Genomic DNA, 27,316 nt, shown 5'->3' on the forward strand with positions numbered 1-27,316 from the left:
CCTGCTGTATGTCTCCCCAGCCTGGTGAGTCCTGTGCCTGCACCCAGCCCGGAGCCTCCAGAGACGGCCTCCAGCCCGGAGGCTCCAGTGACTGCCTCCAGTCCGGAGCCTCCAGCGACGGGGCCCGCAGCGATGGTGCCCAGTCCGGGGCCCACAACGAGAGTCCCCGCACCAGAGGTGCCACCAAAGTGGGGTGAGCCAGCGGTGGAGCGGGGTCTGCGTCCCGCACCTGAGCCGGCGCCGCGGATAGATGCCCACCCAGACCCTCCCCTACAGGTTTAGGTTGTGCGGCCAGAGTCCGCACCTTTGGGGGGGGGGGGGGGGGGAGTACTGTCACACCCTGACCTTAGAGATCCTATTTATGTCTCTATTTTTGGTTTGGTCAGGGCATGAGTTGGGGTGGGCATTCTATGTTTTGTGTTTCTATGATTTTCTATTTTTATGTTTTGGCCGGGTATGGTTCTCAATCAGGGACAGCTGTCTATTGTTGTCTCTGATTGGGAACCATACTTAGGTACCCTTTTTCCCACCTGTCTTTGACTTTCTTTATGGCACTTAGCCTTAAGCTTCACGGTTTTGTTTTGTAGTGTGTATTGTTTTGTTCGGCGCCTTTTCTTAATTAAATAACATGTACGCTCACCACGCTGCACCTTGGTCCGCTTCCTTCAACAACCGTGACACCAAAGGCACAGTCCCCAGGCCCAACACCCACCCCACACCTCCAAATTCATCCATCCATCCACATCCCTCCCTTCCTACAAGGACACAAATGAATGAACAAGATCAAATGTGAGAGAGGGGATTGGATGTCTGTTGGGTAAGTGTATTGTGGAAGGGCAAGCGGGTGCCGGATGGTGGGGTGCTGTTGGGGTGATTCTGGGGCTCACATGGGCTCCCACACTGGAGCCTGGCAAGGGAGTGTGAAAGGGCCATTTGCACCCCATACAGAGTGACAGGGGTATATCAAACAGGAGTGCATTTTTTATTTATCCATTTAGTTTGTTGTAAAAAATATATACATATAATAGTGTAACCATGACCTGTACTCTATGAATGAGCAGGGTTCTTTTTGTGAGCTGCATAGAGCTGATATCCATTTATCTCACTCGAACAGTGGTGTGTTACCGGGGTGAATTCTAATGTGGTCCATTGAGCAAACCCAGTCCACACGCCAAGAGCCCTGTAATCTAAGTCAAGACAAGTGTTAATTTACCATTATTTATCAGAGCATGTGAGTTTAATTAATAGCTTCATGAATTTCAGAAGAAGGTAAACATCTGGTTACAAATATCCCAGATCTTTGGATGTGTATGAGCAGTACAGGGGTCTGCCGAACCTGTATCATCCTCAGAAAGTTGTGCAGCGTCTCGCTTTGCTGTGTCTCTTTAATTTCCCATGTGTCCCCCCTGTATTCCATAATGCTTAAAGGTGTTTTTTTCTCTTTAAAGTGACACAAAAGGCAGTTATATAAATAAAAAGTAATGACAGGATGTGGTCTGACCAAGGCTGCCGACTGGCCACTTTTTGGAGGTGAATAGGAAGTTGATCATGGAGAGTGATCTGAGGCAGCATGCAGCTCCTCCTCACAGCGGGGTCATTTACATTTCATTGGAATACCAAATCCCTGTGAATCCTCCAGCTTAGCAGACTGAGGCGTGTTTGAGATGTCATTATACCAGGATGTGTGTGTGTGTGTGAGTGTGTGTGTGTGTGTGTGTGCGCGTGTGCGTGCGTGCGTGCGTGCGTGCGTGTGTGTGTGTGTGTGTGTGCGTGCGTGTGTGTGTGTGCGTGTGTGCATGCGTGCACTCCTTCCAGACAAAGAGAAGAAGCCTGGCATTCAAACCCAACTAAAGAGAAGAGTAGGGTATATTTCCCTGTTCCATCTGCCAGTTTCAATACTGTACCCTTTCATTCAGGGAAAATATGGAAAATCATTTCAATGAAATGTGAATGATTGCATCTTGGGCATGTGTGAGTCAAGTGACTAACAGTGACCTACGTATTGCAACGGAGGTCTTTGCTGTAGATTCTCTTGTGTCATGAAGGAATGGAATCACCATCTATCTCCTTCCTAACTGGTTTGACCCCTCTATTTACTATATGGAGATGCTATCATGAGAATTGCTCAGGGAGAAACATGTTATAATTACGTATGAGGACAGAGAGCTCTTTAACAGGCATATAGCACACACAGATAATGCCACATTCCATTTAGGAGGATCAAATCGTATTTGTCCACAAGTCTCCTGAAAGCCTGGAGCAGCCTTATTGATTTTCATAAGGTCCATAATCATGTGTTTGTGAATGAGATGGCCTCTGCTGTGGGTGTATGATTATCTGGCTTTTTCTATGTGAGACTTACAACAACATCTTCACTGCACCCAGCCCTGGGGAGCACCACTGACATATCCAAGTCTGTTGTTATGACACAAAGCTAATCAATCATTTAGGTGATGGTATTGATTGGCATTTCACTGCAGGCAGGGGGAGGGAGAAATTAGATAAATGACTGATCTATCTCTCATAATGCCCAGCACTAGGGCTATAGGGCCATTACTGTATGTAGGAGACTATAAGAGAGCTCTATAGGACAGTCCCAAAATTACATAGCCAGCTAGCACTGAGTGGTGGAGAAAAGGAGAGATGGAGGGAGAGGAGGCGAGAGGGAGGCAGCAGGGTTCTATCACACCCCACAGGAGGTTAATTGTTCCTCGTAATGAGGGGAATGGATGAGTGAAGGGAGGAGAGAGGAAGGAAGGGAAGATATACTGTAGTCAAACAATAGCGAGGTAGAGAGAGAAACTGAACAAACCTATCACACTGACAACAGATTTTGTCTTCATATGTCTTTGTTAGCTTGTGAAGGCATGCAGAAGCAACGTTAGAGCCTTGAAACAAACCACACAACAGCCTGGTATGAATAAAAACACACAGGCCTATTATATAGGCAAAGAACTGACAGGCCTTTTAGGATTCTCACTGTGTGTCTGCTGTAGTGCTGCGATGCCTACCCAGCTTTATTTCTGAAGCAATGAAGAGAGTGAGGAGGATTGGTGCATGGGGATGGATTCTGAGAAAGAAGACGTACAATCACCTTACTCCAAGAAAGGGATTAGGGATTTTCATTACTTTTCACAAAAATGTTAAGCTGTTCTACTGTTCATTAATTCTTGTTTTAAAAATATGTGGACAGCTTGCACAAGCAACTTTATGGTCAGCCATCTTGGAATACACCACAATATCAACGAGGACTGCTCAACTGTTTTGGCCTAAATGATCTAACTAACCTAACAAACTAGGTTAATGGCCCCCGGTGAATCAAATAGTCTCTACTGTGCTGCTGTGTCTGTGACTCAGTGTCAATAAGACATTAGCAGCTGATCTTCTCCAAATGACGGATTGATTCTCATCCATAATCAGCCAGACACGGCCAGTTACTGAGCATCAAAATAACAACACTACTCATATCTCCAAAGGCGTAGGGTTTATGGAGAGAGTAAAGAGTAGTCTCACATCATTGCTACTTGAGCTTGATCGTACCAAGCTGTCATTCTAGGACATGAAGTCCCTGTCTATATTTAAGGACCATCGCAGTAACTAACTAGAAGGTACAGCTGATTTATATGAAGCTTAAAGCCCATACACTGATAGTGTTAATCTCAGACTGGCAGTAAATGTTCTTATCACAGACAGGACCTCTTCCCTCATGAACCTGATCAACCATTAAATGCAATTGAATGTTATTTCTTATTCAGCGCAGTGGCTGCGTTTCTTTTAAAAACGTAATACGTTTTTGATGGATGGCGGGTATTGAAAAGCCTAACAGGGAGCTGTGTTGCCTCAGATCATTTCCACATGATACGCCATTTGCTCCGGAATTACTGTTTCTCATCATTAGCCGCTTCATTTCCAAGGCTGGTTGTATTCCACTCCCTCCTTGGGAATTACAGTGTGATTACTTTCCATCTTTGTGTTTTAATGCAGAGGATCCACAGCTGAGCCACACTGCCATACCTTGTTCACACACAATGAGCGTGTTATGCTAATGAATGACACATCAATTTCATTGTTGGCTGTCTCTCTACGGTAACTATGGAAAAACAGCCAAAAAGACTGACAACAGCAAACATGTGAATGATACAGTATCATTCAGAAATACATACAACACCTCAGAGTATGATTATTACAGTAGGATCACCATAAGGAATGAAAGCTTTGTTACAATAAATGAGAGATGGTCTTCCCTGTGCCCTATGTGTAGCTGGGAACAGACATGTGATCTCTCGCTGACCCTGAGTCAGTTCCTACATACTCATCAGAGTGGTTGAGACCCTTTGGGTTCTGTCCTAGCTGCAATTAGATGTACAGGAGAGAGCAGGTCTGGGTTTAGATCTCCTGGCTCAGCTGGAGGCACCCAGATGACTGATTCTTAACGGCTGTCATCCCCATGACCTCACCTCCTCAGGTCCCCTCCAGAAATATGCTACCCATGCTGTTCTGGGCCAGGAGGCAGCTAGGAGCATGGTCCTCAGACAGGCCTTAGGCAGCCCTGGATAACACAGTTAGTATTCACACAGAGCATCTCCCAGACAAAAGCCTCTGATAGACCAGTGAAATAAGCAATCTCTCAATTACCCCCCGCCCCTGCTTCTGACCCCAGTAGCACCCTGACGTCACTCTGATTAAGCTTGACAAGACAGAAGGTGCGTGGAGACCCAAAGAACACTCATCCTTGACCTTCATCAACACAAGTTGAATCCTTTCAGTTTAGAGTTCCCTATTGTAAGATAATTATAAACATATGCCAGGAGCAGGGAATCAGAGAATGTTCTGAGAGACACTGCACTGAGCTCAATGTCATTAAGTCTTTAGTATTTCATTTAATCCACATACTGTAGATAAAAACCCAGGCATTGATTAAAAGGGAGCGCTACACAACCCAAAACAAATAAATAACTATTTTTACAGAGAATTCTGCTGCACTTCTAAAGTTTGTAAAATGTATCAACACCTACAAAAAAATGTCCATTAATTATAATCTAATATAATAATTCACATTTCCTGTTGCTGCAAAATTATTTTCCTGTTGTAGAAAACTAGCTTAAATTAAGATCTGACATATGTAAGGAGTGAAAGGAAAAATATGTTTTGGTTTTATTATGTATCAGATTGCATTTCATGGTTTGAATGACTCAGCTAGCTATAAAAAATGTGATGACATGATATCTTGGAATCTGTGTTGCAGCACAGAATTAAGCAATGTTTCCAGAGGGGATGGCTGCCATTTTACGAGCTCCTAACCAATTGTGATATTTTGTGTGTTTTTTCGCATTTTTTGTAACTTATTTTGTACATAATGTTGATGCTACTGTCTCTTATGACCGAAAATACCTTCTGGATATCAGAACAGCTATTAATCACCTCAAACTGGACAAAAACAAATATTTAATGAGTCTGACGCGAGGGATATAATGTTGCTCCCAGACAAGGCCCAAAACCCGTCATTCGCATGAAGAAAATAAGGAAATACAGGGGGCGCAGATTAGGGTGCCTCGTGAGAATTCGGCGGCGAGTGGGTAACCCACCTCTACCATCCGTTATTTTGACAACGTGCAATCACTTGAGAATAAATTGGATTAGCTCCATATGAGACTAACCTACCAATGGGACATTAAAAACTGTAATATATTATGTTTCATTGAGTCGTGGCTGAACGACGCACGAAAAATATACAGTTGTCTGGATTTTCCATGCATTGGCAGGACAGAACAGCCACGTCTGGTAAGACGGGGGGTGGGGTTGTGTGTATATTTGTCAATAACAGCTGGTGCGCGATGTCTAATAAGTAGTCTCGAGGTATTACTCGCCTGAGTTAGAGTACCTCATGATAAGCTGTAGACCACACTATCTACCAAGAGATTTTTCATCTATATTTTTCGTAGCCATCTATTTGACACCACAAACTGACGCTGACACTAAGACCACACTCAACGAGCTGTATAAGATCATAAGCAAACAAGAACATGCTCATCCAGAAGTTGCACTCCTATTGGCCAGCGACTTTAATGCAGGCAAACTTAAATCCGTTTGACCTCATTTCTACCAACATGTCACATGTGCAACCAGAGGGAAAAAAAACTCTAGACCCCCTTTACTCCACACCCAGACACATGCAAAGCTCTCCCTCGCCCTCCACTTGGCAAATCTGACCATAATTCTTTCCTCCTGATTCCCGCTAACAAGCAAAAACTAAAGCTGTATCAGTGACTCGCTCAATATGCAAGTGGTCAAATGACATGGATGCTACACTACAGGACTGTTTTGCTAGCATAGACTGGAATATTAATATTTTGCTAGCATAGACTGGATTCATACAATGAAATTGAGGAGTATACCACCTGGCTTCATTAATAAGTGCATCAACAACGTCGTCCCCACAGTGACCGCATGTACATATCCCAACCAGAATCCATGGATTACAGAAAACATCCAACTGAGCTAACGGCTAGAGCTGCTGCATTCAAGGAGTGGGACACTAATCTGGACGCTTATAAGAAAAACACTATGCCCTCAGACAAACCATCGAACAGGCAAAACGTCAATACAGGACTAAAGTTGAATCCTACTACACCGATTCTAATGCTCGTCGGATGTGGCAGAGCTTGCAAACTACTATGGACTGCAAAGGGAAATCCAGACGCGAGCTGCCCAGTGATATGAGCCTACCAGACTGGCTAAATGCCTTTTATGCTCACTTCGAGGCAAGCAACACTGAGGCATGCGTGAGAACACCAGCTGTTCCGGACTATTGACTGATCATGCTTTCCGTAGTCGATGTGAGCAAGACCTTTAAAACAGGTCAACAGACGGATTAACAGGAAGTGTACTCAGAGCATGTGCGAACCAACTGTCAAATGTCTTCACTGACATTTTCAACCTCTCCCTGACCATGTTTTAAACAGACCAACATAGTCCCTGTGCCCAGGAAAGCAAGGGTAACCTGCCTAAATGACTCTCGCCCCATAGCACTCACGTCGGTAGGCATGAAGTGCTTTGAAAGGCTGGTCATGGCTCACATCACCACCATCATCCCAGAAACCCTAGACCCACACCATTTCGCATACCGCCCCAACAGATCCACAGATGACGCAATCTCAATTCACTCTGCCCTTTCCCACCTGGACAAAAGGAACACCTATGTGAGAATGCTGTTCATTGACTACAGCTCAGCGTTCAACACCATAGTGCCCACAAAGCTCATCACTAAGCTAAGGACCCTGGGACTAAACACCTCCCTCTGCAACTGTATCCTGGACTTCCTGACGTGCCGCCCCCTAATGGTAAGAGTAGGCAACAACACATCTGCCACACTGATCCTCAACACGGGGGTTGCTCAGGGGTGTGTCCTTAGCCCCCTTCTGTACTCTCTGTTTGCCCATGACTGAGTGGCTAAGCATGACTCCAAAACCGTCACTTCAATTTTCTGACGGTAGGCCTGATCACCGGCAACGATGAGACATCCGATAGGGAGGAGATCAGCGACCTGGCAGTGTGGTGCCAAGACAACAACCTCTCCCTCAATGTGAGCAAGACAAAGGAGATGATCGTGGACTACAGGAAAAGGAGGGCCAAACACGCTCCATTCACATCAACAGGGCTGTAGTGGAGCGGGTCGAGAGTTTCAAGTTCCTTGATGTCCACATCACCAACATTGTTTTCTATTTTTTACTTTTGTTTATTTAGTAAATATGTTCTTAACTCTATTTTCTTAAAACTGCATTGTTGGTTAAGGTTCTTGTAAGTAAGTATTTCACGGTAAGGTCTACTACACCTGTTGTATTCGGCGCATGTGACAAATACAATTTGAGAAGGGAAGAGAGCTAAATAACATTCTAATGTATGTGTGTGGTACAACAGTACCATGGTTAAGAGTATGTTTAAGTCCATAACCAATAACCACAGCCTGGTTAAGACATCTTATCTAAATGACACCAGACAGTGCTAACCTACAGGACCCCACCCCCCTCCTCTGTGTCAGAATCTCTCACAAACCCACTTTTCAACTAACGTCACAATGAAACGCAGAGATCAGTGGATGGAACCAGCCAGACACACCAATGTCTATTTCTGAGTGACCTACTTTCAGGGAGTAAGAATCGTTCAAAAATAAAATATCAGACAGACATCAAATTAACATGCTGCAAATATGTTGGCTTACAGTCTCTGCTTACAGTCATGATTATTAACTGGTCACTAGGATTCTCACAACCATAACAATGGGTGTGGCAACCGTCATAACTACAACAGTGTGAAAGAATGATATCCTTACACTGGGAATATTCATGCACACTGTCCATAGATGCAAACCGTATCCCTGTGTCTATGTGCAGCAAATGAGGGGAATTTAACAATCATTTATTCCAGTGTTGTCCCACACCACCAGGGCACAGTTTTTTTTAAAGTTACCTATCTGAATATCGCCTAGTTGATAGGATAAAAAAATGATGTTTTATTGTCACATACACTGCAAATTAGGGTTAAGGTGCTTTTGCTCAAGGGCACATCGACAGATTTTTTACCTTTTCGGCTCAGGTATTCAAACCAGCGACCTTCCACTTACTCGCCCAACACTAACCACTAGGCTACCTGCCTCCCTAAAATAGAATGAATAGAACAGGAGTCCCGATTCAAGTCAATGGTTCAACCGTTCTATTCATTTTATTTCTATGTATTTAATCCTATCCGATAGGTGAAATCCAGATAGATAACTTTTGAAAAACTGGGCCCTGGGGATTGAGAAGACTGATGGAGGACATAGCGATTGAGGGGAGAGCCAGAACGCTGTAAAATACATAACAGACAAGCGTAAAAAAGGAAGGTGGAAATTAAGACTCATTCTTCAACCCTGTAAAATTGCTGTCTCTTTGACCAATCCATTCCCCTCACAAAGAAGAAATGGGGATATAATGTCATATTCTCACTTCAATGAGAATATCCCAAATAATTTTTCAAAAGATTCAATTTCATGTGTTAAATTTCTCTCGGGCTGGAAAGGATCTTTAAAAACAGCATAAGTAGCACATTTAAATGGGTCTCTGTAGCTCTGCTCATCACTTCTCTCCAGTAGGCCCCCAGTGTTAAGAACTGAACTGTCTGACAGAAACTGGGCTGCCGCAGATTTATGAGAGAAAGATTAACAGCTGAAGGAGGTTTCATTTATTTTGTTTCTGTTTGGTTTGATAATGTGTTTGTGTAGTCCCGTGCGATCATTCTCTGTAACAGTAGCAACAGGGGGTGTCTACAATGTGGTGTCCACTAAAGGACAGATAATTTTATTCATGGTAAATGTCATTCATTCAGGGAGAGTGATAGATGCATCCTAGTCAAGGCAGCTTAGAAATAGTAATATGATATTATTCATTATTATGATATAGCTGAACCATAGGAAATGCTATGCATACAGTGCAATACAGATGATCACAGCTTTTATAGTTCAATATATTATTGAATTTGAGAAGCTGAGGTGCAGACTAGCCCTCTTCTCTCTTGGGCTCCAATGGTCAAACAGGCTCACATAATAACAACAACATATTCCCTATTGCTCAAAAATAGCACACCAAAAAAGACCAGTACCAATGCTAAGCTAAACAACTAACTGGTTTTGATTTGACTAAAGTCATTTTTATGTTTTATTGTGTCTTTGGTAAGTGAGTGAGAAAGAAAGTGCAATTTTCTTCTGAGCAATTAGCATTAAAGGTTGACCTTTGGAATGATGTTATAGGAGAACAGGCAGTGAACTAATTGCTCTTTGTGTAACGATGCTGAGAGCGAGAGAGAGCGAGAGAGAGCGAGAGAGAGCGAGAGAGAGAGAGAGAGAGAGAGAGGCCATAATGGTGCTTCAGTCCTTTATCTCGCTCTATTTCTGACACCCCATTACTCGGATCCACATACTGATAAATCAAGTCCTTCTGTTTGAGAGAATGGACATTCACTCTAATCTGTTCTCCTGAGGTACAGTACAATACAATATGTGACAAGCTAGCATTACTATGGCATTGCCATACATTTGTGATTTAATGCTAGCTACAGTAGCATGGATACTACAGATACTCTCACTATTATCTCCAGTACAGTTTGGAGATAATGACCAACATAAGGTACTGATGAGGTGTGACAAACGACCAACCTCACAGTGTTTGATGAGGTTGACTGTTGTAGCGGACCTTGTGTAAGTGTTTGTACCAGTGGCTGTCTTTGCTAATCTGTGACGGAGAGAGAGAGTAGGGTGGGGGAACTCTCCTGTACTTGTTGACCTTCCAACAGAAGGGTCAACATAAATCAAGAGCTGTGATTCTAAATTCTAAATGCTTGTGTTAAATTATATTCATCCTGGGCCTCCCGGGTGGTGCAGTGGTTAAGGGCGTTGTACTGCAGCGTGGGGCGACGCACAATTGGCCTAGCGTCGTCAAGGTTAGGGAGGGCTTGGCCGGTAGGGATATCCTTGTCTCATCGCGCACCAGCGACTCCTGTGGCGGGCCGGGCGCAGTGCACACTAACCAAGGATGCCAGGTGCACGGTGTTTCCTCCGACACATTGGTGTGGCTGGCTTCCGGGTTGAATGCGCGCTGTGTTAAGAAGCAGTTCGGCTTGGTTGGGTTGTGTATCGGAGGACGCATGACTTTCAACCTTCGTCTCTCCCGAGCCCGTACGGGAGTTGTAGCGATGAGACAAGATAGTAGCTACTAACAATTGGATACCACGAAATTGGGGAGAGAAAGGGGGACATTTTTTTACATATTTTTTATATATTTTTATATTCATCCTGTACTGCATCGCATGGCTTTTTATTTTTCCTCTTGGTGAGCTCAAAAGGTCAGTTGATTTTAATTATATTTGAACGCTTTAAATGTCCCTTCAGTGTTCAGATCACAACTATCAGACAGATATCAATATGAAGGAATTAAAAATGGCTGCACTGGGTGTCTCTGGACTGCAGTCGTGTTTATGATGTCTGATTTTCTCAACAAACTGTCCAAATAGCTGTTGACACTGGCTATAGCTTTAGGCAGTACTAAACTCATACATTACGTGGCCAAAAGTATGTGGACACCCCTTCAAATTAGAGGATTCGGCTATTTCAGCCACACCCGCTGCTGACAGGTGTATAAAATCGCGCACACAGCCATGCAATCTCCATAGACAAGCATTGTCAGTAAAATTGCTTTACTGAAGAGCTCAGCGACTTTCAAAGCAACACTGTCATAGGATGCCACCTTTCCAACAAGTCAGTTCGTCAAATGTCTGCACTGCTAGAGCTGCCCCAGTCAACTTTAAGTGCTGTTATTGTGAAGTGGAACATTTCGAGGAGGAACAATGGCTCAGCCGCAAAGTGGTAGGACACATAAGCTCACAGAATGGGACCGCCGAGTGCTGAAGCTCGTAGCGTGTACAAATCGTCTGTCCTCGATCACAACACTCACTACCGAGTTCCAAACTGCCTCTGGAAGCAACGTCAGCACAATAACAGTTTGTCGGGAGCTTCATGAAATGGGTTTCCATGGCCGAGCGGCACACAAGCCTAAGATCACCATGGTCAATGCCAAGCGTCGGTTGGAGTGGTGTAAAGCTCGCTGCTATTGGACTCTGGACAAGTGAAAATGTGTTCTCTTGAGTGATGAATCAAGCTTCACCATCTGGCAGTCCGACTGATGAATCTGGGTTTGGCGGATGCCAGGAGAACGCTACCTGCCCGAATGAATAGTGCCAACTGTAAATGGTCTGGGGCTATTTTTCATGGTTCGGGCTAGTTCTTAGTTCCAGTAAAGGGAAATCTTAACGCTACAGCATACAATGACATTCTAGACGATTGTGTGCTTCCAACTTTGTGGCAACAGTTTGGGGAAGGCCCTTTCCTGTTTCAGCATGACAATGCCCCCATGCACAAAGCGAGGTCCATACGGAAATGGTTTGTCGAGATCGGTGTGGAAGAACTTGACTGGCCTGCACAGAGCCCTGACTTCAACGCGATCAAACACCTTTGAGATTAATTGGAACTCTGACTGCGAGCCAAGCCTAATCGCCCATCAGTGCCTGACATACCTTAAGGGAACATTTCGGCATTTCGTGTATGATCAGTGAGAAAGTCCATATTGCAAATGTACGGTCCCTTACTAGACGTCCGAAAACATTTGTAAAATTCGCGGTCGGCGTCGGGCCGTGCGGTAGGGCCAGACCTACCGGGAAGTCATCAAATGAACTTTGTCGGACATTCGGTTTCCGTTTTATAAAATAAACAAGTTTTTGACCGTTTTTCCGCTATCCCGGAATTTCCCACAAGAGGGCATACGGAATCATATGGCAATTTGGCAAAACATCACGAATCACGACGGGGCCTTATCTCGAAAACGGAAAATATTTCGAAGCCGAAACTTGGTGAGCGTAGGTTTGGCATAATGGGCAGTTGGCCCCGAACAAGTAGGCGTCTAGGCCTCAACGGTTTTTGAGTTATGGCCGTTTTTCTGGGATTAAAGGTCCAAAATGGAAATAGAGAAATTATTTTTCCACTTCAGGTCAAAGTCAAGGAGCCTCCGGTGTCAATAAAAAAAGAACCAGCCATTTATCTATCGTCATTTAAGAGAAACGGAACAATGACAACTTGGCGATGGTCACAAATAGGCGTTTTTTTTTTTCAACGGTTACAGATCCAGTTGCAGGGTGTTCATACGAATCTTTTTAAAGTGTGCTGCGGAGCTCTGCGAGATTTCTGTGATTTTCTATGATTTTCTGAAATAACACACACATACTAAACCCTCCGTAAATAACTCAGTTCTTAACGTAAAGACTTAAAACTCAGGATTCTGTAAAAGCATACCCCAATGAGGATATGTGGTGAATTATAGCTTCCTGTGCCAACCGGAAGTGCCTTAAATGGTGTCTCAGGGGCTGTTTCGAAGGGTTAAAAAAGTCTGATCTGTCCAAAACTTCATATATGTGATTAGGCAACCCCCATGAACTGTAAATCAGTCATTTTTCCCCAGAAAAATCAAAGGAAAAAAAAATCACACTAAAACACAAATTGGATGGAGGGACGTATTGGGGTGCGTAGAGACAGACAGTGGCTGCAATAGTTAGCTTTGTTGGAGCTAAAAAAGAACCGTCAGACCTAGAGTTCCGAAACTTTAGAAACCTGTTCTAGACCTCCGGTCGATGGTGCGTGGTGAGTTACGTGGCTCTAGACGGTTCTCGGACCGAGAAACAGCCTCGTACATTTGCAATACCTTCAATTCATTTTGACCATTACAAAAATGACGACGTTTAGAAAAGTCTCAGAGACGCAAGGCTAGGTGCATTGAAACCGGCTCGGCCCATAGAGACGGACCCCAACGTTTCTGTCCGATAGCTCGTTCAAGGACCCCGTAGCAAGGCATGGAAAAAAAGTGGATTTTCAGCACCAATTAGGGTTTTTCTCGGACGCCAAATGACCTATCGAGCCGAAACTCGGGATTCGGGGTCGCCTCACATAGGACTTCACATAATGTCCGAACTGGACCCGCAGCTAGAACGTAACTATGTGTTTTATCTTTTTATTATGTTTTAAACTAAAGGCGCTGTGAATTATGGGACTGCTCTGACATATGTGATAGTTGGCTTCTAAATGAGTAGTAAAAAGTGGGTTTGGTGTCATAATGACATCTAATTGACTGATGGACACTGACTTGCTAGTTGACTTTTGTGCATTTGCAATATGTTTAAACGGAGAGGGACCATCACCAAAATGCCATTCTGAAATCAACACAAAAAATGGCATCACCATAGTCTCCTGACTGTGCTGAGTTCAATTAGCTATCCCGCTTGACCGTAGCTCGCTCGGTCTAAGCGCAACGACCATTAGAAAAGTAGGCCCAAAATGAAGCCTGCCCCACAATGTCATTTGCTTTTGAGTGACAGTGAGAGAACCGTTAGGGTGAGAAGAAAAATTACACCACATGAATGTTCCTAAGGTCCTCCCGATCCGTACAAGCCTAACCTTGACCGTGTGGCATTAACCCTTAACAGTAAAACAGTGTTTTTTGATCTCACAGATTACAGTGTCATCTCTCCCCATAGGAATACATTGCCTGCACCCCTAATTTCAACCTGAAGTCTATATGGGTTATGAATGCCGTATGAACCTGTCTTCGGTACCAGTCCATCAGGCCACTATGAGGTCTACCTGTGTTGATTCTGAGCTTCCTGGACCAACCGGAAGTGGTTAAAATGCCCCTAAAAGTGTTTACCCATACCCTGCCTGCAGTTTGACAGACATAGTGCATTCAACCCTGTGTAAATCAGTCAGTTCTTAACGTAAGGACTTAAAACTCAGGATTCTGTAACAGCATACCCCAATGAGGATATGTGTTGATTTGTAGCTTCCTGTGCCAACCGGAAGTGCCATAATTGGTGTCTCAGGGGCTGTTTCGAAGGGTTAAAAAAGTCTGATCTCTCCAAAATTTCATATGTGTGATTAGGGAACCCCCATGAACTGTAAATCAGTCATTTTTCCCCCAAAAAATCAAAGGAAAAAAAAATCACACTAAAACACAACTTGGATGGAGGGACGTATTGGGGTGCGTAGAGACAGACAGTGGCTGCAAGAGTTAGCTTTGTTGGAGCTAAAAAAGAACCGTCAGACCTAGAGTTCCGAAACTTTAGAAACCTGTTCTAGACCTCCGGTCGATGGTGCGTGGTGAGTTACGTGGCTCTAGACAGTTCTCGGACCGAGAAACAGCCTCGTACATTTGCAATACCTTCAATTCATTTTGACCATCACAAAAATGACGACGTTTAGAAAAGTCTCAGAGACGCAAGGCTAGGTGCATTGAAACCGGCTCGGCCCATAGAGACGGACCCCAACGTTTCTGTCCGATAGCTCGTTCTAGGACCCCGTAGCAAGGCATGGAAAAAAGTGGATTTTCAGCACCAATTAGGGTTTTTCTCGGACACCAAATGACCTATCGAGCCGAAACTCGGGATTCGGGGTCGCCTCACATAGGACTTCACATAATGTCCGAACTGGACCCGCAGCTAGAACGTAACTATGTGTTTTACCTTTTTATTATGTTTTAAACCGAAGGCGCTGTGAATTATTGGCCTGCTCTGACATATGTGATAGTTGGCTTCTAAATGAGTAGGAAAAAGTGGGTTTGGTGTCAATTGATATCCGTTTGGTGTCATAATGACATCTAAATGACTGGTGGACACTGACTTGCTAGTTGACTTTTGTGCATTTGCAATATGTTTAAACGGAGAGGGACCATCACCAAAATGTCATTCTGAAATCAACACAAAAAATGGCATCACCATAGTCTCCAGACTGTGACGAGTTCAACGAGACGCCCCGCTTGACCGTAGCTCGTTCTGAGTGCAGCAAACTTGAAAAAAAGAAGGCCCAAAATGAAGCCTGCCCCACAATGTCATTTGATTTTGGGTGGCAGTGAGAGAACCGTTAGGGTGAGAAGCACAATTCGACCTCAGGTACGTTCCTGAGGTCCTCCCGATCCGTGCAAGCCTAACCTTGACCGTGTGGCATTAACCCTTCACAGTAAAAAGAAGATGTTTACTTGAAACAGCTTGCTTTGACTTCTCTCCCCATAGGAATACATTGCCTGCACCTCTAAATTCAACCTGAAGCCTATGTGGGTTATGAATGCCTTATGAACCTGTCTTCTATGACAGTCCATCAGGCCACTATGAGGTCTACCTATGTCGAATCTAAGCTTCCTGGAGCAACCGGAAGTGGTTAAAATCACCCTAAAAGTGTTTACCCATACACTGCCTGCAGTTTGATAGACATAGTGCATTCAACCCTGTGTAGATCAGTCAATTCTTAACGTAAAGACTTAAAACTCTGGATTCTGTAAGTGGCTATGTCAATCAAGATATGTGTTGACTTATAGCTTCCTGTGCCAACCGGAAGTGCCATAATTGGTGTCTCAGGGGCTGTTTCGAGGGGTTAAAAAAGTCTGATATCTCCAAAATGTCATATGTGTGACTAGGTAACCCTTCTGAACTGTAAATCAGTCATTTCTCCCAACAGATGTCAAAGAAAAGCTCCCTCACACACACACAGGAAGGATGGAGTGATAAAGTGCGGTGCTTAAAGACACAGAGAGCAGGAAATGGCATCACCATAGTCTCCAGACTGTGCTGAGTTCAACGAGCTATCCCGCTTGACCGTAGCTCGCTCGGTCTAGGCGCAGCGACCATTAGAATAGTAGGCCCAAAATGAAGCCTGCCCCACAACGTCATTTGATTTTGGGTGAGAGTGAGAGAACCGTTAGGGTGAGAAGAAAAATTCCACCACAGGAATGTTCCTAAGGTCCTCCCGATCCGTGCAAGCCTAACCTTGACCGTGTGGCATTAACCCTTAACAGTAAAACAGTGTTTTTTGATCTCACAGAATGCAGTGTCATCTCTCCCCATAGGAATACATTGCCTGCACCCCTAATTTCAACCTGAAGTCTATATGGGTTATGAATGCCGTATGAACCTGTCTTCGGTACCAGTCCATCAGGCCACTATGAGGTCTACCTGTGTTGATTCTAAGCTTCCTGGACCAACCGGAAGTGGTTAAAATGCCCCTAAAAGTGTTTACCCATACCCTGCCTGCAGTTTGATAGACATAGTGCATTCAACCCTGTGTAAATCAGTCAATTCTTAACGTAAGGACTTAAAACTCAGGATTCTGTAGCAGCATACCCCAATGAGGATATGTGTTGATTTGTAGCTTCCTGTGCCAACCGGAAGTGCCATAATTGGTGTCTCAGGGGCTGTTTCGAAGGGTTAAAAAAGTCAGATCTGTCCAAAACTTCATATATGTGATTAGGCAACCCCCATGAACTGTAAATCAGTCATTTTTCCCCAAAAAATTCAAAGGAAAAAAAAATCACACTAAAACACAACTTGGAAGGAGGGACGTATTGGGGTGCGTAGAGACAGACAGTGGCTGCAATAGTTAGCTTTGTTCGAGCTAAAAAAGAACCGTCAGACCTAGAGTTCCGAAACTTTAGAAACCTGTTCTAGACCTCCGGTCGATGGTGCGTGGTGAGTTACGTGGCTCTAGACGGTTCTCGGACCGAGAAACAGCCTCGTACATTTGCAATACCTTCAATTCATTTTGACCATTACGAAAATGACGACGTTTAGAAAAGTCTCAGAGACGCAAGGCTAGGTGCATTGAAACCGGCTCGGCCCATAGAGACGGACCCCGACGTTTCTGTCCGATAGCTCGTTCAAGGACCCCGTAGCAAGTCATGGAAAATAGTGTATTTTCAGCACCAATTAGGGTTTTTCTCGGACACCAAATGACCTATCGAGCCGAAACTTGGGATTCGGGGTCGCCTCAGCTAGGCCAACACATAACTTAAGAAATGGACCCGCAGCTAGAACGTAACTACGTGTTTTATGGTTTTTTTATGGTTTGAACCCAAGGCGTTGTGAATTTTGGGCCAGCTCTGAAGTATGTAATAGTTGGCTACTAAACGAGTTGGAAAAAGTGGGTTTGGTGTCAGTTTGTATCAGTTTGGTGTCAGAATGATATCTAATTGACTGATGGACTCTTGTCCACTTGACTCTTGTACATTTGCAATATGTTTAAACAGTGAGGTACCATCACCAAAAGCGACATTCTGAAATCAACCCTAACGAGCGATTGAGATGAACCAGAATCACTGCAAAGCCATCCCGAGTTCATCGGGCCAGTCAATTTCACATTCCTGCAGGATTTTTATAGCATGACCAATTCGTGATGGTACCTGCCCATTGAAACATATTGCAAATGCACAGTGACTTTGAAAAAGTAAGGAAACATAAACAAAAAAAATCTAAAATTTGTATTTTTGGGTGACCAGTTGCACGTGCATTTGCAATATGATTCTATAGTGAAAAAACATATTGCAAATGCACAGTGACTTTGAAAAAGTAAGGAAACATAAACAAAAAAAATCCAAAATTTTTATTTTTGGGTGACCAGTTGCACGTGCATTTGCAATATGATTCTATAGTGAAAAAACATATTGCAAATGCACAGTGACTTTGAAAAAGTAAGGAAACATAAACAAAAAAAATCCAAAATTTTTATTTTTGGGTGACCAGTTGCACGTGCATTTGCAATATGATTCTATAGTGAAAAAACATATTGCAAATGCACAGTGACTTTGAAAAAGTAAGGAAACATAAACAAAAAAAATCTAAAAAATGTTTTGGGGGGTGACCAGTTGCACGTGCATTTGCAATATGATTCTATAGTGAAAAAACATATTGCAAATGCACAGTGACTTTGAAAAAGTAAGGAAACATAAACAATTTTTTTTTATTTTTAGGTGACCAGTTGCACGTGCATTTGCAATATGATTCTATAGTGAAAAAACATATTGCAAATGCACAATTTTATAAAAAGTAAGGAAACATAAACAAAAAAAATCTAAAACATTTTTTGGGGGGTGACCAGTTGCACGTGCATTTGCAATATGATTCTATAGTGAAAAAACATATTGCAAATGCACAGTGACTTTGAAAAAGTAAGGAAACATAAACAAAAAAAATCAAAACATTTTTTTTTTGGGTGACCAGTTGCACGTGCATTTGCAATATGATTCTATAGTGAAAAAACATCACCAAAAGCGACATTCTGAAATCAACCCAAACGAGCGATTGAGATGACCCAGAATCACTGCAAAGCCATCCCGAGTTCATCGGGCCAGTCAATTTCACATTCCTGCAGGATTTTTATAGCATGACCAATTCGTGATGGTACCTGCCCATTGAAACATATTGCAAATGCACAGTGACTTTGAAAAAGTAAGGAAACATAAACAAAAAAAATCCAACATTTTTTTTTTTGGGTGACCAGTTGCACGTGCATTTGCAATATGATTCTATAGTGAAAAAACATCACCAAAAGCGACATTCTGAAATCAACCCAAACGAGCGATTGAGATGACCCAGAATCACTGCAAAGCCATCCCGAGTTCATCGGGCCAGTCAATTTCACATTCCTGCAGGATTTTTATAGCATGACAAATTCGTGATGGTACCTGCCCATTAAAACATATTGCAAATGCACAGTGACTTTGAAAAAGTAAGGAAACATAGAATAAAATTATTTTTTTTGGGGTTACCAGTTGCACATTTCAGATCACCAGTTGCACATTTCAGATCACCAGTTGCACATTTCAGATCACCAGTTGCACGGAGGAAAATCGTTACTTTTGACTTTGACTTTTGACTTCCTATGACATCATATTGCAAATGGACAAAACATATGCCTTATGCACAAGTAAAACAAAAAAAAATTATGATAATACAAGTTGACAAAGGTATAGTTTGAGCAAAGTATAGTTTGAATTTTGAGCATGACAAATTCGTGATGGTAAAACATATTGCAAATGCACAGTGACTTTGAAAAAGTAAGGAAACATAAACAAATGGACATAATGAAATCATCATTTTTTTTTTCCCGGTTACCAGTTGCACGCGCATTTGCAATATGATTCTATAGTGAAAAAACATCACCAAATGGACATGATGAAATCAACACAACGAGTGATGGAAATGAACAACTATCACTGCCCGGCCGTCCCGAGTTCATCAGTTCAGTCAATTTTGGCCCCCCAAAAAATTGACTTTTGACTTTGACTTTTGACTTCCTATGAAATCATATTGCAAATGGACAAATCATATTCCTTATGCACAAGTAAAAAAAATAAAATTATGATAATAACATTTTACAAAAGAAAAATAAAATAAAAAATTATGATAATAAAATACGAATAAAGTATGTTGATACAGTTCTTATATGTGTGTAATTGACACAAAATTCGAATGAATTTTGAAAAACGGTCCAGAAAGCACTTTTTTAAGGATGTGTGAAGTTTTTTACCAAATTTTGACATTTTTGACTTTTGACTTTTGACTTCCTATGAAATCATATTGCAAATGGACAAAACATATGCCTTATGCGCATGTAATAAAAATAAAAAAAAATTGATATCAAAATTGGACAAAAGTATATTCATACAGTTCTTACACATGTGTAATTGACAAAAAAAGCGAAAGAATTTCGAAAAAAGGCCCAGAAAGCACTTTTTTAAGGGGTGAAAAGTTTTTGAAAAAAATATCCTATTTTCAAAATTTTTCTTTTGGATGTTGACTTGGGTTGCATTTCCAATATGAAAAACCCCGGTGGAGCGCACTCGCCCCCTGTTGGATTTTTGAGGTGTTACAATTGGCAATTGCCATATGGCATTTGCCATATACTTTGCACGAATCAACGCCGCTTTGGGTGGTATTGGACATCGTGTACATGGTTTGTCCAATGCCAATATCTTGCCATTCATTTTTGTACAATTCAGGGGGGTATTCCCTTACCTCACTAATGCTCTTGTGGCTGAATGGAAGGAAGTCCACGCAGCAATATCCCAACATCTTGTGGAAAGACTTCCCAGAAGAGTTTAGGCTGTTATAGCAGCAAAGGGGGGACCAACTCCATATAAATCCTCAGGATTTGGGAATGAGATGTTATGTAGTGTATCATCCCGCCAAATTCCAATCATTTTTTTCTTCTAATGGCACTTTTGGACAGGTTACTGCGTATCCTTTCCCCGTTTTCTTCCAGAGACAAAAGGGACGGTTGAAGGATGAACCTGGGGTGAGACAGCTTTCTCCCAGCATGTAACATTTAAGAGCACCATTGTCTCAGAGCCCCATCACTGCTTTTAGCAGTGTCCTTGCCACTGGATACTCACCCCAGTCACTCAATGTGTGGTCGAATACGAAGAGTCTGATTTAGGCTGGGTTGATATTTAGCACTTTATCAGACTAGAACACTGCAAACATATTGACAATGATAACCAGTCATTGTGGTTTTCTTGGCACATTTAGGCATTCTCCCACATCACCAACAGAACAGCCCTACTTTATATGCTTCCCTACTACCTACCATCCACTGAGGTCCCATACCCGTAAGTGGAGTGATGTATTATGGGATGCTACAGTGGTTCTTCAGCCCATAGGCCTGTTTTCTGCTCTGGATTCTCTCCACTGAGACGCCAATCTCTTGGTTCCTGGTTCCTACCCGGCTGTGCTGTCATGTTGTTGGATATGACTAATTTCTCCCCACCTGACATGCTGGTCAAGCCTTGCCAATCACGACACTTTGGACAAATCACCCCGCCCCTGATGGCACCACGCTGCTCTGATCAGCACATTCATCTCTCTACCCTCTCGTTCCCAGACAACGGCTCCTTCTCTCAGGTGAATGGAGAAATTATTCTGATTCTGATTGCCCCTGCATCCATTATACACAGGCACATAGTTCTTCATTCTATGGGTTGCCTTTTACAGGCAGCTGACAATAGTTCCCAATATGCTATGCTGGACTATGTATCATATGTGCGTTTATTACAGTCATATGAATCCATGCCAGAATGTGAATGGAATGGGAATAATATCATTTGGCTGTACAGCCGTAGGCATCAAAAGAGGTAGTTTGGCATTTTGGGCCTGTTTGTTTGTTTCCGCTGACTGACATTGCTGATGACACATTCCCTCACAGATGGAGCAGTGGGACAAACACACAGGCCCCCTGCCGAGAGATGATTGATGGGAGAAACTTCTGGCTTGTTGAAAGGGAAATTTAACTCAAGTAAATGGATTATAACAAAACAATGTACTGACAAAATGACAGTTTGATGTCACATAGCTTTTGCCACACAGGCTCAAGTATTAACTTTTGTCACATGATTGAAATGTGAATGTTGATTTATGGGACGTTAGTGCTGTTTATTTTCCACAAACACTTTAAAATGTATATATAGTACAGTACAGAGCCATATATTTAGATAGATCTAAGTCGCTCTGGATAAGAGCGTCTGCTAAATGACTCAAATGTAAAATGTACATGGCTCTGGTACAGTAAATTGACTATTGACCGAGGCGGGTGGAGAATGAAGCATTCATATAGAGCGGAGACAGTGGTGAAGCATCTACAAGCCTCTCCGAGCACCAACTTGGTTGGTGCACTGCATTAGTGTCATTCTAATCTGAACAGCACACTGGAGAGGGAACTTTTATTGTCATCTTTAATGTCCCTGAGAGCACTCTGCAGACTTCAGCATTCATCAGGGAGGCATCTTGAGGATGCCTTGCATTTTACTCTGCCTTTAGCCTGTTATTACCCTAATGGCTAGTTCCCAGTCTGTCTTCTCATGCATTGATCTGGTTATGGTCAATACAATTGATACATTCCGCCATCTTCACATTTGCTATGCCTTTTCATACATACATGATAGATGGGTCCAAATATATTTCAAAATGTTTCACCAAGTTGAATCAGTGAAATCAAGGAGTGGATCAAGTTCATTTGAACTCAATAAAGTGAAGTCCATGTCGTTGGTTTGGCCTTTAGTCACCAAGGAGAATACATATTGAATCTATTAGGTTGTTAAATGACATGACACTGAGCTTGTCAAATCTTAACAGCAGCACATTGAACCATGACAGAATCACAACTCACGAGGTCCAACATGGCACCCAGGCTATAAATAGTTCAATAAATGTTAGGCTTCAGGTACTTTTAATGACTTATTCAGATTCAAATAATACGAACTCCGATATATAGATGTACCCCTAAAAGGCTAGCAAACCCAGAGCTCTGCTCTTGAAATAGACTCTGATTATATATATCAGAGGTCTATGAGACAGAAACATGGCTCTTAAAAACCTAGTGCATGTAACTATAAAATGTAAACAAAGTCAGAGTAGACTAGTGTGTGCTGGTCTGCCTGTTAGGGAATCTAGAGTGATCTGATTGCTCCATGGGATCAGTTTGAACAACTGGATATTACTACTCAGGCAATTTAGGTTTAGTGCACTGCCAAAGGCTATAACATGAGTAATTACCTATCCATGATTAAAGCAAACATACTTCTGGTGATAGGCCTGCATTGCTTCAGCTGTAATACAGAGTTGAATCAGAATGTGATTTTTTTTGCATCATTTATTTTATGACAACATATTTCCTTTATGTCTAGTGGGAAGTTCACAAAGTTAGTAAGGGATATAGGCTACTCTATGGGAGTGTCCGTGATTAATGTAGGAGTTCAGGAGTTCTAGTGTCCGATTCCCCTGTTAAACTCCTCCGGCCAGCCTGTCTGTCCCTAAACTAGATGGCTAAGTCTGTGATGGCCGGCGATGGGAAATAATAGTCTTTTTGAGCTAGCACATGAACTGTAACTCATCTATTTTGAGGGCCTTCATGGTGCTGACAGACCCAGACTTTTCCCTCATCTACAGTGAAATTGACTATAAATCACTTTATCACTCCCAGCCCTGACACTTTATCAGAATACCAGCATTTTACTGTATATGAAGACTATGAAGAGCATGCAGACAGGAAGGCCTGCCACATGCATTTAAAATTACTCCAAGAAAAAGGGCACAGATAACCTGCCAACGTTAGGATTTACTCATTGAGGCTCTGCCATGCCACTTACAAACATATCAATATTTCACAGGGATGTAAATATATCAGCATTATGACGTAACAAAATAGGAACTTCTTACAAACCGCCCAAAAACAGGTATCTTTAATTCAATTGAACTGAGAAGATATTTGCATCAAAGCTATCATATATTCTCCTCTAGGCTAAATCCTTCGGACAGAATTTTTACCATTGCTTTGATTTGAACGTTGAACAACTGCTTAGTACTTTCATAATGCAGTCAGCAATTGTTAAGGCCTAGAGCTAGAGGGCTCAAATACAGAGGGCAGGATCAATGTGGAGTTGGAGAACGTTGGCACACAATATTTTCCATTAATCCCATACTAAAATGTCAGAAAGCTCCATTCCGATGGAGTTACTCGTTTATGTAGATGTCAGGTTGTTCCAGTCTGGATGAGATTCCTGGGTGAGGAGAGGTGAGCTGTTCTTCTGGAAGTTAGTGTGTGGAGACGAGCCAGATGTTTCCGTCTTTCCCAGATTGGGAGGGAAGATTGTGAGCAGCTCTTATTCCATCAGCTCTCTCCTCCTCCTCCTCTCTGCCAGCCTGTGACTATTTGCCTAGAAGCTAGAAGGCTGGCTGCTGCCATGGCTGGGACACGTCTTATTTACTGTGCCTGAGCTCAGCCTGGAGCTCCATGGCTCTCTACGCCTGCTCTACCCACTCTTCCCTGCTCTTCATTGTCACTTTCTGTGCCACCAGTCCCCTGCTGATGGCCTTCAAATCCAATCCCCAGCATCTCTCTGGGCATGCCAATGGAAATGGACAACAGGCCAAAGAGTTTGCAGCTTTTAACCCATTCACATATTAAAGCACAAACACAACCCAGAGGGGAGCTCTCGTTAAGAGTGCACAGTTTGCTGCTTGAGACATCCGCAACTCAGAGGGCCACCATTTCTCTTTAATGTCAAAGAAACATGATGACATTTTCTCTATACAAGCCCAAACCTGATCTTCTTCCCATTTATTTATCTTTATTTGTTTCTGTGTGTGATGTAAATCTAATTGCATTGCTGCCTTGGCAGGGCCCGATGGATTCTCTCCTGGTTAAACACATTACACCCACATTAATAAATCATGAGCCACACCAACGTGAGCCAAATAAATCACACTAACTAACATACTATCACTTTACTGTTACTAATTAAAGTGCCTGAGCAGACCCACCGTGCAGAACATGCAGCGGAATCACACTCAGAACAACAGAACCTCAGCTCTACAGCACTGTCGAATACCGGATGCCCTTTTTCGGCAGCCTGGCAAAACGAGGAGGAGCGATGAGTTGATGCCTCAGTGCCTCTCTTCTCACTGGGGAGACAAGTGACAAGGCTACTTGGGGAACTGACTCTGGTAAATTGTGAAGGAAGTCTTGGAGCAGGGGAGAAAAGATGTGCTGAGCTGGGAGCAGCAGCAGCTCAGGCATGAGTGAAGAAGCTCTTGAGGAGCCTCAGCGTCGGCAGAGGAGCGGGCTCTTGGTTTGTGATGGCGCTGCAGTAATGACAGACCGCAGGCCCCAGAGGAAGCCCAGCTTCAAAAGATGACACCAGTCCTGCCAGTCCCCAGTCCACAACAAGCCAATCACACAAGCCTCAGAAATCCTACTGTATACCACCTACAAACCTTCTGTCTTGTCTTGAACTGAGGATCGATCACTGCATTCGTATTTGGTCAACAGATGTTCTCAGTGCCAAGCCAATGAACATCCTCTTCGAAGGATGCTCTTCTTTCAGGCAAGTTAGATGGCAAAAAACTCAGAACTCACTGATTAAAAGGCAATATACCATGCATAGACCGTATTTTTGCGGAAATAACAGGATTGAGTTTGTCAAGGTGTATATAGCCTCAAACCCATGTGATTTGCCAGCAGTTAATGACATCGACTGCACTGTAATAAAACTGTAACGCAACAGATGCCATCCCCTGATGCTTTTCAAAAGTGCTAAGATATCTCTGAGGTGAAACTGCCAAATCCTCCAAAGGCAATTGAGGAGGAAGGAAGCCATTTTGGCAAAGGCTGGTGGAGAGAGAAGACTGTGAGACTTAAGTGAGAGCGCCATCTGTTGCCATCTGATTCCAGATAAGATGAAACAGTAATGACTAAGCAACACGGAAACACAATCAACTAATAAATGAACAGACATTCCTCTCCGATAAGCACAACACAAATGGTGCGACAACACACCCTTACGTGTTCTCTTTCCTTTCTATGTGGATCCACTGAACTAAAACTACCATGACGGTGAATAAGCTTGATCAATAACACTAATAATAGTTATCATTCAAGATAGAATATTTTCATGTAATGCAGGCATGTTTGTGACCAAAAGCTACAGCAATATAACCTTAGTGTGTCTATTTGACTCGTCTCCACAGCTTTAATATTATCGGATCATGAGAAGAGCTCAGAGTCAGTGATCAAAATAAAGGGATTAGTCATTTCAGTTTCATTTGGAAAGTGAAAACGTAATAGATAAAAGCACTTGATGAATTGGATAATCAAGTTACACGGCTGGTTTGCCTTTTAATTGGGTACAATATTGGACATTTTGACATTTTAATTATATCTTCGCTCATTTTCTCATACATACACGAGCAGATGAAAAATTATGGAATAAATTGCTAGTTGAAATGAGAGAGATTGAGCATGGGGAGCAAAGAGAGGGAGTTGGGTGAGGGAGGGAGAGAGACATGTAGAGAGAGAGAGAGAGAGAGAGAGACGACACATTTGCATCTATATTGCAGTATTACTGTATTACCTTGAACCAACAGTGAACCAACAATGCTTATTGACACATCAGCTCCAGTATAGTACTACTCCTTTTGTATTCATGCTTGTAAAAGTACACACTGTGCACTTTTCGTTCCAAAGAATTTTGAAGAAAAATAACAGCGAGGCGGCTAGATAGATTGCTAGCTTAGCTAGCTATCTCTTTCAGAACCAGGGAAGTAATGTGTAACCCGTGATTAAATTGCATGAGAAGGCCATTAAATACATTTTATCCATGGTCTCTGTTCCCGGGCAGGTAATAATAACAGCTCACCAGTCCTGTACAGCTCTAAGCAGGTCACATTACCTTGGAGAGGTCCCCCACTTCCAGGTAGAAACAGATGATGAAGACATTCCAGGTCACCCAGAGCACCAGCCACACTGCATACTATGGGAGAGAGAGAGAGAGGAGCGAGATAGAGAGGGGATCGAGAGAGGGGGAGAGAGAGGGGGGAGAGGAAGCACACACCACTGAACTAACAGTATCACAGTATTAGAACACCACAAGTGGTGTCAAGTTCAGAATAACACCCCAAAAACAAATGCATATTTGGATTCTCGTTAGTATCTGGGCCAAGATCATAGTGTTTCTTTGTAATTAATTATCTTCCGGGTATGTCTTCACACAGATCTGAGACATGCAAAAGTTAAACATTCAGTGCCTTCTCGGTATTGAAGCAGAGTATTAATGTGTGTGTGTTTATTGGTTTATTCGGATCCCCATTAGCTTTTGCCGAAGCAGCTTGTGTCAAAATGAAATTGTTAGTGAAGAACACAAAGGATGTTGTTATAGTACAGAAGGTCCACTTTTATGTCTGTACTGTCAAAAGGTCTAAATGTGTACTCACAACAAGGTTAAGGGCAAAATGAGTTTGACAACCCTGATCTAAAACATGGCGCATCTAAAGACATACATAGATATTTTTTGGAGCAGTAACGATGTGCGCTGAGAGTCGGGAAGCAAGTTGAGGGAGTGAGTGTTTTAATAAATAAATTAAACCAACACGTAAC

At 42.8% G+C, this 27,316-nt stretch overlaps 1 protein-coding gene across 2 annotated transcripts in view; it reads right to left on the reverse strand.

The window, feature by feature from the left end:
• Positions 1-27,316, reverse strand: part of LOC139415095 (sodium/potassium-transporting ATPase subunit beta-1-interacting protein 2) — a 160,614-nt gene that overhangs the window by 50,694 nt on the left and 82,604 nt on the right. For both annotated transcript variants that reach the window (XM_071162906.1, XM_071162907.1), the window contains exon 3: positions 26,613-26,693. In XM_071162906.1, the coding sequence (XP_071019007.1) occupies positions 26,613-26,693 (81 nt within the window). The remainder of the gene's footprint in view (positions 1-26,612; positions 26,694-27,316) is intronic.

Source organism: Oncorhynchus clarkii, chromosome 8, assembly GCF_045791955.1.
Source record: "Oncorhynchus clarkii lewisi isolate Uvic-CL-2024 chromosome 8, UVic_Ocla_1.0, whole genome shotgun sequence".
Classification (NCBI taxonomy): Eukaryota; Metazoa; Chordata; class Actinopteri; order Salmoniformes; family Salmonidae; genus Oncorhynchus; species Oncorhynchus clarkii.